Source organism: Ornithorhynchus anatinus, chromosome 2 (genome assembly GCF_004115215.2).
Source record: "Ornithorhynchus anatinus isolate Pmale09 chromosome 2, mOrnAna1.pri.v4, whole genome shotgun sequence".
NCBI classification, from domain to species: Eukaryota; Metazoa; Chordata; class Mammalia; order Monotremata; family Ornithorhynchidae; genus Ornithorhynchus; species Ornithorhynchus anatinus.
This window is the reverse complement of record NC_041729.1, coordinates 73,688,485-73,703,210: the sequence shown is the minus strand read 5'-3', so window position 1 is coordinate 73,703,210 and position 14,726 is coordinate 73,688,485. Positions and strand designations below refer to the sequence as shown.

General features: G+C 43.3%; 1 protein-coding gene across 3 annotated transcripts in view; it reads right to left on the bottom strand.

Moving 5' to 3' along the window:
* The window catches only part of ZDHHC14 (zinc finger DHHC-type palmitoyltransferase 14), a 287,105-nt gene that overhangs the window by 81,231 nt on the left and 191,148 nt on the right, over nucleotides 1-14,726 (bottom strand). For all 3 annotated transcript variants that reach the window (XM_029057932.2, XM_029057930.2, XM_029057931.2), the window contains exon 3: nucleotides 13,378-13,536. In XM_029057932.2, the coding sequence (XP_028913765.1) occupies nucleotides 13,378-13,536 (159 nt within the window). The remainder of the gene's footprint in view (nucleotides 1-13,377; nucleotides 13,537-14,726) is intronic.

Here is a 14,726-nt window from a genome sequence, read left to right as displayed (position 1 = left end):
GCTAACTCAGATGGTTAAAAACAGCCACTTAGTACTACTCAAATCCCAGTAAATGACCAATCTATCACATTTATTAAGTGTTTACTGGGTGCCAAACACTGTACTAAGCGCTTAGGAGAGTACAATATAACAGAGTTGTTAGACCCATTCTGTGCCCACACTGAGCTTACAGTCTAGAGGGACGAATTTACAGACTAGACCGAAATGCCAGTGCCAATGCCAATGTCCAGCTAGGGCAATTCCACGTTGCCCAGTCACTTTCCTGCTGAGTACCATGGAGGAGGAAGTTCATGGAATCAATTTCACCAATCTTCATGACCACTAATACAACAACATAGGCTTACCAATGAGTTAAAGAAACACAGGCCCCTAGTGACAGCACCAATATGAGAGTATTTCCCTGCATCCCTGCAAATTTTCATCCACCAGCACTGAAGCAGTCCAGGGAATCATAAGCCGGAAGAAGCATATTTTCAATCTAAGCAATTACATACATCTGGTATCTTTGAATATTTATGTATAAGTTGATTTACACACTCCATTTATTCAATTATCATTTTTTGACACTCCACTTATTTAAATTGGATCTATATTTTTTTCTCCTTTTCTAACTGTATATATTTTATGTTTGCCTACATTATATGTCTGTATTATATGTCTCTCTTCCTGATTATCTCTGGTTATAAGCTCCTCAGGGGTGGGAAATATACTTTTTCCTCTGATTGTACTCTTCTGAGGTGACATGTTTCGAGTTGCTCAATAAATACTATTGAATGAATGGGTAAATTTATATTTGTTAAAATTCCTTCATGCCCTCATATTTGTTTCTTCTATATTAAGCTCACTTTATTTTTGGGTCTGGGATGAATGATTTGTGTGGGTTTTATGAAGGACTTTGAGACACTCGATTAAATAGATGCTGAAAGAGATGGAATATACATTATTATTATATCTTCAGGGAAACAATGAATTGAAATATTTCCCCCCTCATTATAAATAATAGTTCCTTCTTAAGATATCTGTGTTATTACGTTTTTACTTCCTCTTCTCCATACACATTTTTCCTTTTTTAATGCATCTCCAATTAAACTCTTTATGACATAGCTTAGAGTACACTGAACGATCGTCAACACCAATTACTGAATGCAGTAATGGCGTAATAAATGCTATTATTACTACCACCATGAAACAAATAGGTTTCATGGCTCTTTTGTTCAAAAAAATGTGCAGTCACTACCCAAATGTGCAGTCAAAACTACAGCATGAAAGTTGGCTTCTGTTTAAAACAGAAAATAAAAATTGGTATCCATCTAATTATGCTGAGAAGCAGTGTGGCCTAGTGGATAAGAGCATGGGTCTGGGAGTCAGGAGGACTTGGGTTCTAATCCTGGCTCCACGACTTGTCTTCTGTGTGTTCTTGGGCAAATCACTTAACTTCTCTGTGCCTCAGTTATTTCATCTGCAAAATGGGGATTATGACTGTGAGCCCCATGTGGGACAGGGACTGTGTCCCAACCCAATTTGCTTTCGTCCACTCCAGCATTTAGTATAGGGCCTGGTACATAGTAAGCACTTAACAAATACCACAAATATCATTATCAATTATTATTTCCACCCCAACTTAAAGTGCAGGCCATATCCTCCAAGAGACCCATTTGGGCTTCACCCACTTCAGCTTGGCCAGATAGAATAAGGCTTTGATGGAGCATGTGAAATGGGTACCAACGGAGAACTTTAGCTGGGAGTTGGCTGTTTCCAAGAGCTGAGCTCCCTGGAATCTCTGATCCAGCAGGCCAGCCTCTGATCTGAACCAGGCTCCCCAGGCCACACGGGACATTTCCAAGATGTCTGGGGCTGAAAATTGCCAGGGTTCTTTTTCAGAGCAGGCATTACACATCAGTTCAATTCTCCCTGTGAGAGACAGCAGGGATGGGAACAGACCACGTAAATGTGAGCCAGGACACCCAGGCTGAGAGGAAGGGGGAACACAAGATGGCATCCCTTCTCTCTGCACTCTGGGGACTGTCGGCCCACATCTGAATGGGCAGGAAAGAGTGTGTCTCAAGATCCCCAAGAGACTGATTTTTACTAACTTCACTTTCTCATCAGTATGATAAACTAAATGATTTGCCCAAACTTACAGATGACAGAAGTGAGGGAGAACAATCGGAATAAAGTATTTTTGGGTCTATCCTGAGCTCAAAAAACACAATAAATTTCACCATTAAAGATGAAAAACCAACTTTGTTAAGGCTTGATCCTCTTCTATGAGAGCAGGGATGTGCTCCATGAGAAATGAGAGAATGCAAAAGTGCTGCGGACTTAGTGACTGTCTTTAACTATGTGAAGGATTTTTCTGGGGCGAACACTTACCACTCCTCCAAACAGGTGGGAATGGCCTTCCCTTAAAACAGACTGGACACAATTCTCAGGTGACAAAATGCCAGTGTCCAGAGTCCAGTGCTCTGCTAAGCTAGTCAAAGAGACTGTAGAATATCCATTACTGTCTTGGTCCTGTAATGTATTTATTGAGTGCCTACGATGAGCAGAGCACTATACTAAGCACTTGGGGGAATACGATGCAACATAGTTGGCATTCACATTACCTGCCCACAATGAGCTGCTAGGAATCTGAGGCCAACCCAACCTGCCATTTCTCTGCCCACGGGTCCCTCTTCTGGAATTTAAGCATAAAAAAACCTGGGCGTAAGTCCAGTTTCCTTTCCTGGAAGTACGGAAGCAGCGTGGCTCAGTGGAAAGAGCACGGGCTTTGGAGTCAGGGCTCATGAGTTCGAATCCCAGCTCTGCCACTTGTCGGCTGTGTGACTGTGGGCAAGTCACTTAACTTCTCTGGGCCTCAGTTCCCTCATCTGTAAAATGGGGATTAAGACTGTGAGCCCCACGTGGGACAACCTGATTCCCCTATGTCTACCCCAGTGCTTAGAACAGTGCTCGGCACATAGTAAGCGCTTAACAAATACCAACATTATTATTATTATTACATGGGTGGTAACCCCAAGGACTCATAGTGGTTGAAGTAACTGATGCGCATATATATACTACGCTGCTAGTGCTGAGGTCCTAACCACACGTGAATGTGGATGGAAAGACTGACGCAGGATCGTCACACCCTCTCTCACTTTCTACTTCCTTCTTGTCTCTGTCTCTTTGGCTGTGCACTGCTTAAGCTCAATGATACTCATCCTAGCTCCACAGAACTTATGTAAATTACTATGCTGCCCGGATAATTTTTCTACAAAAATCTTCAAGACATGTTTTCTCACTCCTCAAGAAATTTCAGTAGTTGCCCATCCACTTCTGCAAACAAAAACTTCTCACCACTGGCTTTAAAGCACACATTTACCTTGCCCCTGTCCCCCTACTACTCTCCTACTAAAACCCAGGCCTCACACTTCACTCCTCTAATGCTAAACTTTTCACTGTACCTCAGTCTCATCTATCTCACATCCAACCCCTTGCCCACATCGTCTCTCTGGCCTTGAATACCTTCCCTCCTCGAATCCAACAATTACCCTCCCCCTGTTCAAAGCCTTTTTGAAAGCACATCTCTTCCTAGAGGCCTTCCCTGACTAAGCCCCTCTTTCCTCTACTCCTACTCCCTTCTGTGTCGCCCTGACTTGCTCACTTTGTTCAACCCACAGCATTTATGTCCCTATCTGTCATTTATTTATATTAATATCTGTCTCTCCCTCTATACTGTAAGCTCATTGTGGGTAGGGAATATGTCCATTTCCTCTTGTACTGTACTCTCCCAAACGCTGGGAAGCAGCGTGTCTCAGTGGAAAGAGCACGGGCTTTGGAGTCAGAGGTCATGGGTTCGACTTCCAGCTCTGCCACTTGTCAGCTGTGTGACTGTGGCAAGTCACTTAACTTCTCTGTGCCTCAGTTACCTCATCTGTAAAATGGGGATTAACTGTGAGTCTCACGTGGGACAACCTGATTACCCTGTATCTACCCCAGCGCTTAGAACAGTGCTCTGCACATAGTAAGCGCTTAACAAATACTAACATTATTATTAGTGCAGTGCTCTGCACACAAGTACTCAATAAATATGATTGAATTAATAAATATCCTTATACTGTACTATTTTCCCCATCCATAATTTATTTTAATATCTGTCTCCTCCCAGACAGTAAGCTCCCTGTGGGCAGGTATCACCTCTATCAATTCTTTTGTATCCCAAAGCGCTTAGTACAGTGCTCTGCACACAATAAATGATTAATAAATACCAGTGATTGATTGGTTTTGACTTTGCCTCTTTATGATCCAATTTTCACAAAACCATTGCTGTAGGATAGCAATTCCTCTCTTGATTTACACTCACTGGGCATGAGAAGCAGATTTACCTAGTGGAAAGAGCATGGGCCTGAGAGCCGGAGGACCTGGGTTCTAATTCTAGCTCTGCCAACTGCTTGCTGTGGATCCTGATGCTTTGGGGAAAAATCAGGTAGAATGCATTTACTGAGCACTTACTGTGGACAGAGTACTGAACTAAGCGGTTGGGGAAAGTACAACAAAAGAGAGTTAGTAGTCACATTTCCTGCCCACAGCAAGCTTACAGTGTAGAGGGGGAGGCAGATATTAGCATAAATAAATGAATTATGGATATATACATAAGTGCTGTGGGGCTGAGGGAGGGGTGAATAAAGGGTACAAATACAAGTGTACGGGTGACGCAGAAGGGAGGGGGGAAAAGGAAATGAGGGTTTAGGAAACAAGAACTCTATTATATCATAATTTCTCAATCGCTTAGTCCAATGCTCTGCACACAGTAAGCATGCAATAAATACCATTGATTGAGAGACAGGACCTACAAATCAAAGGAGACTGCAAGTCAGATGAGAAGTCAGGGCTACAGAAATACTTTGGGAAGTCCTCAATCAATCAATCTATATTAATCACTATTGAGCATTTACTTGGTAGAACACTGTACCAAGTTCTTGGGGAGAGTATAACAACAAAACAGATACATTCCCTGTCCATGACCAGGTTACAATCCAGAAGGGAGACAGAATACTAATATAAATGAATAAATTATGGATATGTACATAAGTGCTGTGGGGTTGAGAAGGAGGGTGGTGAATAAAGGGAGGAAGTTAGGTTGATGCAGAAAGGAATGGCAGAAAAGGAAAAGAGGGCTTAGTTAGGGAAGACCTCTTGGAGGAGATGTGGCTTTAATAATGCTTTGAATTGGGGGATAGTAATTGTCAGATATGAAGAGGGAGGGTGTTCCAGGCCAGAGGTATGATGTGAGAGGTCGGTGGAGAGACAGGTGAGATCGAGCTACAGTGCGCTGGTTGGCATTAGAGGAGTCAAGTGTGCAGGCTGGCTTGTAGTAGGAGAGTAGCAAGGAGAGGTAGGAGGGGGCAAGGAGAATGAGTGCTTTAAAGCCCAATGGTAAGAAGTTTCTGTTTAATGCAGAGGTGGATAGACAACCACTGGAGGTTTTTGAAGAGTGGGGGAAAATGGACTAAATGTTTTTCTAGAAAAATGATCCAGGCAGAAAAGTGAGGTATGGATTGGAGTGGGGAGAGACAGGAGGTAGGGAGGTCAGCAAGGAGGCTGATACCGTAATCATGTACGGACAGGATAAGTGATTGGATTAATGTGGTAGTGTGAGTTATATTCAAAAAGGTGGTGGTTCATTCATTCAATAGTATTTATTGAGCGCTTATTATGTGCGGAGCACTGTACTAAGCACTTGGAATGTACAATTTGGCAACAGATAGAGACAATCCCTGCCCAATGATGGGCTTACAGTCTAATCGGGGGAGACAGACAAAAACAAGACAACATAATCACGATAAATAGAATCAAGGGGATGTACACCCCATTAACAAAATAAATAGAGTAATGAAAATATATACAAATGAGCACAGTGCTGAGGAGAGGGGAAGGGAGAGGGGGAGGAGCAGAGGGAAAGGGGCTTAGCTGAGGGGAAGTGAAGGGGGGAAGGGTGGAGGGAGAAGAGGGGGGAGGAGGAGCGGAGGGGGAGCAGAGAGGGAGCAGAGGGAGCAGAGAGAAAAGGGGAAGCTCAGTCTGATGAGGCCTCTTGGAGGAGGTGAACCAAATGAGCTCTCCGAGGCAGCAAGTGTACAGTGTGAAGAGCAGAGAGACCAGAGCAACAAGTGTAGTGTGAGAGAATGAGAGACTAAGTAAGGGGTGAGGAGAGTCTATTCCTTTTTATTTTGAAGATCAGGAGTAAAACTTCTGCCTTCTTTCAGTATTCACCCCCTCCACCTGCACATCCGATCCCATTCCTTTGTACCTCATCAAAACACTTACCCCCTCCCTTCTTCCCTCCTTTACTGCCATGTTCAATTGTTCACTCTCCAATGGCTTCTTCCCCGCTGCTTTTAAACATGCCTATATCTCCCTTATCCTAATAAACCCTTCCCTTGACCACCCGGCTCTGTCCAGTTATTGACCCATCTCCCTCCTACCATTCCTCTCCAACTCCTTGAATGTGCTGTCAACACCCACAGCCTCAAGTTCCTCTCCTTAACCCCCTCCAATCTAGCTTCCGTCCCTTTCACTCCACAGAATCCACCCTCTCAAAGGTCACTAATCATCTCCTTCTTGCCAAATCCAACAGCGTCTACTCCATCCTAATCGTACTCAACCTCTCTGCTGCCTCTGACACTGTCGACCACTCCCTTCTCCTGGAAACATTATTCAGATTCGGCTTCACTGACACTGTCCTCTCCTGGTTCTTCTCCGATCTCTCTGGCTGCTCATTTTCAGTCTCTTCTGCAGGCTCCTCCTCTGCCTCCCATCCCCTAACTGTTGGTGTCCCTCAAGGTTCAGTTATGGGTCCCCTTCATTTCTCCATCTACATCCAATCCCTTGGAAAACTCATTTGTTCACACGGCTTCACATCTCTGAGCTGATGACACCCAATTCAACATCTTCAGCCCTGATCTCGCTCCCTCTCTGCAGTCTTGTATTTCCTCCTGCCTTCAAGAAAACTCTACTTGGATGTCCTCTGATCACCTCAGATCACCCATAACCTTGGCATTATCCTTGACTCCTCTCTCTCGTTCCACCCATATATTTAAGACATCACTAAATCCTGTGATTTCTACCTTCACAACATCGCCAAAATCTGTCCCTTCCTCTCCATCCAAACTGCTCAAACATTAATGCAAGCACTTATCCTAACCAGCCTTGATTATTCTATCAGTCTGCCTGCTGACCTTCCTGCCTCCTGTCTGTCCCCACCCCTCCTCTCCTCTTCTCCCATTCTCTTCCGTATCACCTTCCCTTGCTCCTTCATTCATCCTCTCTCCTATCCCCATGGCATACATGAATATGCATATATATATATATCTGTTATTTATTTATTTACATATATTAATGTTTGTCTCCCCCTCTAGATTGCGAGCTGGTTTTGGTCAAGGAATGTGTCTGTTTATTGTTATACTGTACTCTCCCAAGTGCTTTGCACACAGTAAGTGCTCAATAAATATGACTGGCTAAATGAATGAATGAAGCTAAAAAGAAGACCCGCCAAACAAAGCAAAGAATAGCAGCAGTAGCAGCCAGAAGAGAGTGGTCTGTCAGCATAGCTCTGTGGCCAAAATAAAAACTCGGGATCTTGCTTGTGTATGTGATATAACACTCTACATATAGAGAGAGAACAAAAGACTAAAACCAATTTGCAGCTATTATCATCATCATCTCATCAGTATTCACCAAGAAGCTATTGCATGCAGAGCACTGCACTAGGCCCTGGAGAGCAACACGACTTTAATTTCACCTAGGCTAAATTCTGTTCTTCAACAGTTGGCTGAATGTATGAACATTCTGCATGAATATCTGATAGTCCCAGTCATTTACTTTTCTTTTCAATTTCAAAACTCAAAGTTGACCTAACACTGAAAAAAAAAACCTCCCACGAACATTCTGCAAAATTCTCCTTGTAGAAATACAAATGAGATTTGTTTCTTTTCCCAATTCTTAAAGTTTGATTACGTCACTATCTCCCCCAACCAAAGAAAATCCAATATTATAGGCCATACGGTAACTCTGGAAAAATACTCAGGGAGGGGTGGGGTTTCAAAATTTCTGGATCAGTTTTTGGTTTTATTCCTGTTATGGATGAGAGCTTCCCACTGCTTTTGAATGAGAGTCGGTTCCGTAATTCTTCTCAACTGCTAATAAATTTATATATGTATTCGGGCTGCAATACTTTTACTTAGGTTTCTGTTTTATTTCACAAATCAAAGTACCTGTCCCACTGCTTGGGGAATTGGAGTTTTTTCTCTTCTCACATAGGCAGGGAACATGGCTGCTAGTTCTGTTATGTTGAGCTCTCCCATGTACTTAGTACAATGCTCTGCACATAGTAAGCCCTCAATAAATACCATTGATAGAATGATTGATGACACAAAGCTACATTTCTTTTGGGCACCAAAGAAAGTGCTGATAGTGAGTCATTATATCGATAAAAAGCTGTATTTTTGAGCGTTGGTTTGTACTACATGATTTAGACTTTGTCTAGTTAGAAATGTAGAAATTTTCCAACAAATGCTTGATAACTAAAAATATCACTGTGGCACACTGCAATTACATATCTCAGTTGGAGACATCTGCTTTCCACAAGACTTTTTTCAATACAGCAGGTTCAAAGCACTAGCGTGCTAATCAGTCATGCTAAATCCCTAAATTGGGTCTAATTAACTTGAAAATTCAAAGAGGTCTGAATGGCAGGTTTGTGAATTTTGGTGGGTTTTCTGGGGAAAAGGCTATGTGTTTTGTTTTACAGAAAATCACAGCTTATTATGACATGTTTTCTAGAGATGTGGGACGTCAAAAGAGGGTTTCTCAGAGTGGGTGTTCCACAAGGCGATGAAGGAGTTCCAACCTAAAAATTCTGCTTCTGGTACTAAAGGTGATGGGTGAGGGACAGCGAGGGATGGACTGACCACCAAGACACCCAGAAAAATCCCAGCAGGCCCCACTTCCTCTTCTCCAATTCTCTTCTTGATTTTCTACAATCTGGTTTCCATCCCACTGAGATCATCCTCTCTAAGAACGCCAATGACTTCCTCAGTCAGTCAATCAACCAATGGTATCAATCAGGTGCTTACAGTGTGCAGAGTACTGTACTAAGCACATGGGAGAATACAATGGCTTTAGCATCATGATTCCTACCCTCAAGGAACTTGGAATCTAATGGGGGTAGAGAGATATTAATTTAAATCCCAGATTGAGACTGGCAGGAGAATATAAGGATATGTACATAATGCTGTGGGGCTGGATACAGGGTGCATATCAAAGTGCTTAGGGGGTACATACCAGAGTACATAAGTGATGCAGAAGGAAGGGTGAATAGGGTGAGGAGATAAGAGGTTAGACAGGGAAGGCTTCCTGGAGGAGATGATTTTAGTAAGGTTTTGAAGATGGGGACAGTAGTGGTTCATCAGATATGAAGGGGAGAGAAAATCTAGTGGCCTCTAACCTAATCCTCCTTGATCTTTTGGCCATCGTGGACATTGGTGACCACTCCCTTTCACTAGGTTTCACTGTAAGTTCTCTCCTGGTTCCCTTGCTACCCTATAAGCAGCTCCTTCTCAGTTCCTTCTGCTGGATCCTCTTCTGCCTCCCACCCCCAAGCAGTTGGAGTTCCACAAGGCTCAATTCCGGGTCCCTTAGTCTTCTCACTTTGCATTCAATCAATCAACCGTATTTATTGAGCACTTGTGTATGCGGAGCACTGTACTAATCGCTTGGGAGAGTACATTCAATCTTTGGTGGAGCTCATCTGCTCCCTTGATTTCAGCTAACACCTCTATAAAGATGACTCCCCTGTCTATCTTGCCAACCATGATCCCTCACTGCCTATGCAATCTCACTTTTCCTCTTCCCTTCTGGACATTTTCACAAGGAGAAGAGTGTTGTCTAGTGGATAGAGCCTGGGTCAGGAAATCAGAAGGGAGTCAGAAGGACCTGGGTTCTAATTCCAGCTGTGCTACTTGTCTACTGCGTGATTGGGCAAATCACTTAACTTCTCTGTACCTTAGTGATTTCATCTGTAAAATGGGGATTGAGACTGTGAGCCCCACATGGGACAGTGACTGTATTCAACCCTATAAGCTTGTAACTACCCCAGCACTTAGCACAGTGCCTGGTACATAGTAAGCATTTAACAAATACCACAATCATTATCATTATTATTATTTTTATTATTATTACATGGGTGTCCTTCTGGCACCAATAGCTCAATACACCTAAAATTGAACTTCTCTATTCCCTCTCAAAACTACTTCTCTACTCTGGAGCTTAGTACAGTGATTGGTACATAGTAAGCACTGTACAAATACCATTAAAAAACAAAACAAACATACAAAAAAACTACCCTGCTCTATCTTAAGCTAACTCTCCCTCATTCTCAACCTCTTTCTGGACTCTTCACTCCTCCTTGTCATTTAAGAAACTTGGCTCTCCTCTGATCACCCTGCTTCCTTTGACATTCTCTCTCATCATGGAGCCACTTCTCCTGTCTTAGACTGCAAGCCCCACAAGGGGCTCCCACCTGTGTATTCTCTCCCAGTGCTTAGTACAGTGCTCTGCATATAGTAAGTGCTTAATAAATACCCTGTTCCTCACTCCCCATGCTCCTTTTCCACTCTCATGTACTCTTATGAGCACTGCACACTCGCTCTTGCGCTCTCTCTCTCTTCCTTTGATACCCACATCAGGCATCCCTGGCATCCTCTGCAGTTATTAATCACTGTCATTAATCCATTTCTGCATTCCTTAAGGATTTTGATGCCTTTGTCATGTTCCTGCTCTCCCTTCTACTCAGATGTTGGCCATCCAGTTCTTGTCACTTCTTATGTCTGCCAACCTCCCTCTTGCTTCCTCCCACCTCAGCTACACAGTAGCATGGACACACACAGTGTCATCCTTCTCATCATCATCATCAACAATGGTATTTATCGAGTGTTTACTGTGTGCAGAGCACTGTACTAGGCACTTGGGAGAGTACAATTCAACAGAGTTGGTAGACACATTCTCTGCCCACAACGAGTTTATATTAGTTCTGATCATCTCAAAAGGTTGCTCTTTCTCTACCCTCCAAAATTCGAAGTTTCACAATTCTGTTACAACCTTCTACTCTGCCTTTTTACTTATGACCCATCACCCACAAGCTTAGTCCTCACCCCTACTCAAGATCTCTGTATTCCTGATCCATTTCATCTATCTCAGACTCCCTACCTAGCTTCCCTTCCAGCAAAAGTACACACCTTCAACACTTCCCTCTCCATCAATCTCACCTCCTTGCCCTTCCTTCTCCTTGTTGCTCGTTTCACCCACTCTCAAACCTGTGCAACTGAACATAGCTGGGGGAAATCGACTTCGGACATTACATATATTCCAATTTCCCATCACATCAAACAACGACTCCTCGTGATTGACTTCAAGGTTCTCTACCAACTCTCCCCATCCTATATATCAACTGTCTTCATCTGGTACCTCCCAGCTCTTCTTCTTCATTGCATTTTGCTCCACTGATGCCAAATTACTTGCTGTACTTCGATCTCACCTACTTCACCGCTGACCACTTTTCCACATCCTCCCTTTGACTGGAACTCCCTCCTCCTCCATATATGACACATCACCATTCTCCCTATCTTCAAAGCCTTATTAAGGTCACATCTTCTTCAACAGGCCTTCCCCAGTTAATCCCACTTTTTACTGACTTCCTCTGCTTTCTGTCACTCCTGTCACTACTGCATTTGACTCTGTACCCTGTAAGCACCAGATAGTCAAGCTGCCTTCAATCTCACAGCACTTAAGTACATATCCATAATTTATTTATATTACTGCCCGTCTCCCCCTCTAAACTATAAGGTCCTTGTGGGTACAGTCCAGGTCTTCTAACTCTGTTGTAATGTACTTTTACAGTACTCTGCACACAGTATGTACTTAATAAATACTATTGATTGATTCATCCCTCCCAAGCAGCTTTCAAGTTGGCCAAAGCTTTTGACATTTTCACTTCCATGCTTTTACCCTGGCACGGAACTTTTATTCCCCTAAATTTGACCTACTGTAGTTCTTTCCATGTTTAAAACCCTCTTGAAACCCCCACATTTTATCAAGTCTCCCCCAAATTAATTCTGTTTGTTTTATGGTATTTGTTAAACTCCTACCATGTGCCAGACACTGTGCTAGGCTCTGAGGAAGAAAAAGCTACTCTGATTGAACACATTCCATGTCCCACAGAGCTCAAACTTAGGCCCCATTTCACAGATGAGGGAACTGAGGTCCAGAGAAGAGAAGTGACTTGCTCAAGGTCGCACAGCAGACAAGGGCAGAGCTGGGAGAAGGAACCACTCTGCACACAGTAACTGCGCAATAAATACAACTGAATGAATGAATGAATGAATGAATGACCCAGATTCTTCTGACTCCCAGCCCTGTGCTTTATCCACTTTATCACAATGCTTCTCTTCTTCCTAGCTCCTTACCTCCCTGGCAGTCACACATGGCACTCAGGCATTTACTTCTGTCCTTTCTACATACTTGTGTGCACCCACCTATCCAACCATAAGGTCAATAATTTATTTGGATTACTCCATTTAGAAATATGTTATGCTTATAACCATTTAGAGTTTAAGCACATACTGGGGCAGCAAAAATATCTCTTTCCCAAGTTGTTAGTGCAGGGCATTGCACTCCATGGTGATCAATAAATGCCAAAACTATTATTCAGAGAAGAGAGGGGAGCCCTTCTGATGGGGAGAGCAGGGAAAAAGGTGGTAGAGAGGTGTAAAGGTGATGGAGAGACTTTGGAAAGTTCCCTTCTGAGAGTGTCTATTCCGCCAACACGGTAAGGAATTGAGTTTGTCACTCCTGCGTCTTTTGCTTTGTCATGTCCCTTCACAACACCGTTCCTCCTTAAAGGGGTGGACTGAGGAGACAGTTTGGCCTACTGGAACCTGTTCAGGTCTGGGAGTCAAAGGACCTGGGTTCTAACCCCGGCTCCGCCACATGTCTGTTGCTGTATGGTAATAAGTTAATGCTAATACAGTCATTTCAGGCTCATCGCCTTTTAGCTCCTTCCTTTCAAAAGCAGGGGTTTTCCAAAATGGGATCTGGAGACTTGGGAATCTGTGTTGGAATTTGTGGGGCTCGAGGAAGTCTTAGGATGCAAAAGTATGAGAACCTCTGTACTACATGCAGAGTGAAGTGAGTAAAAATGCTCAGAGGGCAGAACAGCATTATATGTGGCTGAGTCCTTTTCAGCCAATATATATTTGGAGGAACCCCTGCTATGTTCTCCCTAAAGACTTTATCATAAGCATTCTAACAGACTGAACTCATGAGCTTTCTTTTTCTACTCACCTACGCAGTTATCGCACAGGCTGCAATGAGAGGCTCGAGGTGGGCGGAAAATCTTGCAGGTGAAACAATATTTAAGTTTCACAGTCTGGCCATTGATGATTACCTCTTTGGTTCTGGGAGGTGGGCGGTACCCCCCCGAACTGGAGCCATTGGCAACATCTAAGAAGAAAGAAGAAGAAAAAAACATCTTTAAAATGATGATTTTGCTTAATAATTAATTATGGTACTTGTTAAGCTATTACTATGTGCCAAGCACTGTTCTAAGCACTGGGATAGATACAAGGTAGTCAGGTTGGACACAGTCCCTGTACCACACAGGGCTCACATTCTTAATCCCCATTTTACAGACAAGGTAACTGAGGTCCAGAGAAATGAAGTGACTTGCCTAAGGTCACACAGCAGCTATGAGGTGGAGCCGGGATTAGAACCCATGACCTTCTGACTCCCAGGCCCATGGTCTAGCCATAAGCCACACTGCTTCTGTGGACTATCATGCGGCATAAGTGTCTTACTGGGCATTAACTGGAGGAAGTACAGGGTCGGGGAGGAGGATTTCCCAATGATCAGATGCTTAGTACTGTGCCTGGGGCATAGTAAGTGCTTAACAAATAAAACCATTATGGATATAGCCTGATCTCCAGCTTGGTACCCCTCTTTCCCGTCGCTCTTTAGTATCTCCCCAAGGCTGTAAACTCATCCTCTACACTGTGACCGTGTCCTCTAGACTGTAAGCTCATTGTGGGCAGGGATTGTGTCTGTTATATTTTTTGTACTCTCCCAAGTGCCTAGTATAGTGTTCTGCAAACAGTAAGCCCTCAATAAATATAAATGACTGATTGCCTCCCTGGGTGTTGGCCCCTCCCTCTCTCCTCAGATGCAGCTGAATCACTGACATAACCTGAGACAATTTGGAATTGTTGACCAGAGTCAAGAGCCAACCTCTAATTCACCCAGCTCTGCAATAAATGAATTCCAAATGGAGACAAGCCTGCTCAGAAGTGCCTCTATTAATTCCTTAAGAAGCGAGTACAAATGATTGGTTTCAGGCAAATTAAAGATTTAACTAACTCCTGGGTGTAGATCAGATGCCATTAAGATAAAACAAAAGATTACTTGGTTGTTTATATAAGTTTACCCAATTTCCGATGTACTCTTGCAATCTTTTTTTTTTTTTTAATTTTTGTGGCCTGGTGGAAAGAGCATGGAACTCAGAGTCAGCAGTAATTTCTGCTGGCCTGAGGTGTGACCTTGGGCAAATCACGTAATCTTACTGGGTCTCAGCTCCCTATTCTATTAAAAAAAGGGATAACAACACTTTCTCTCCCTATCAATTAGATTGCCAACCCCAT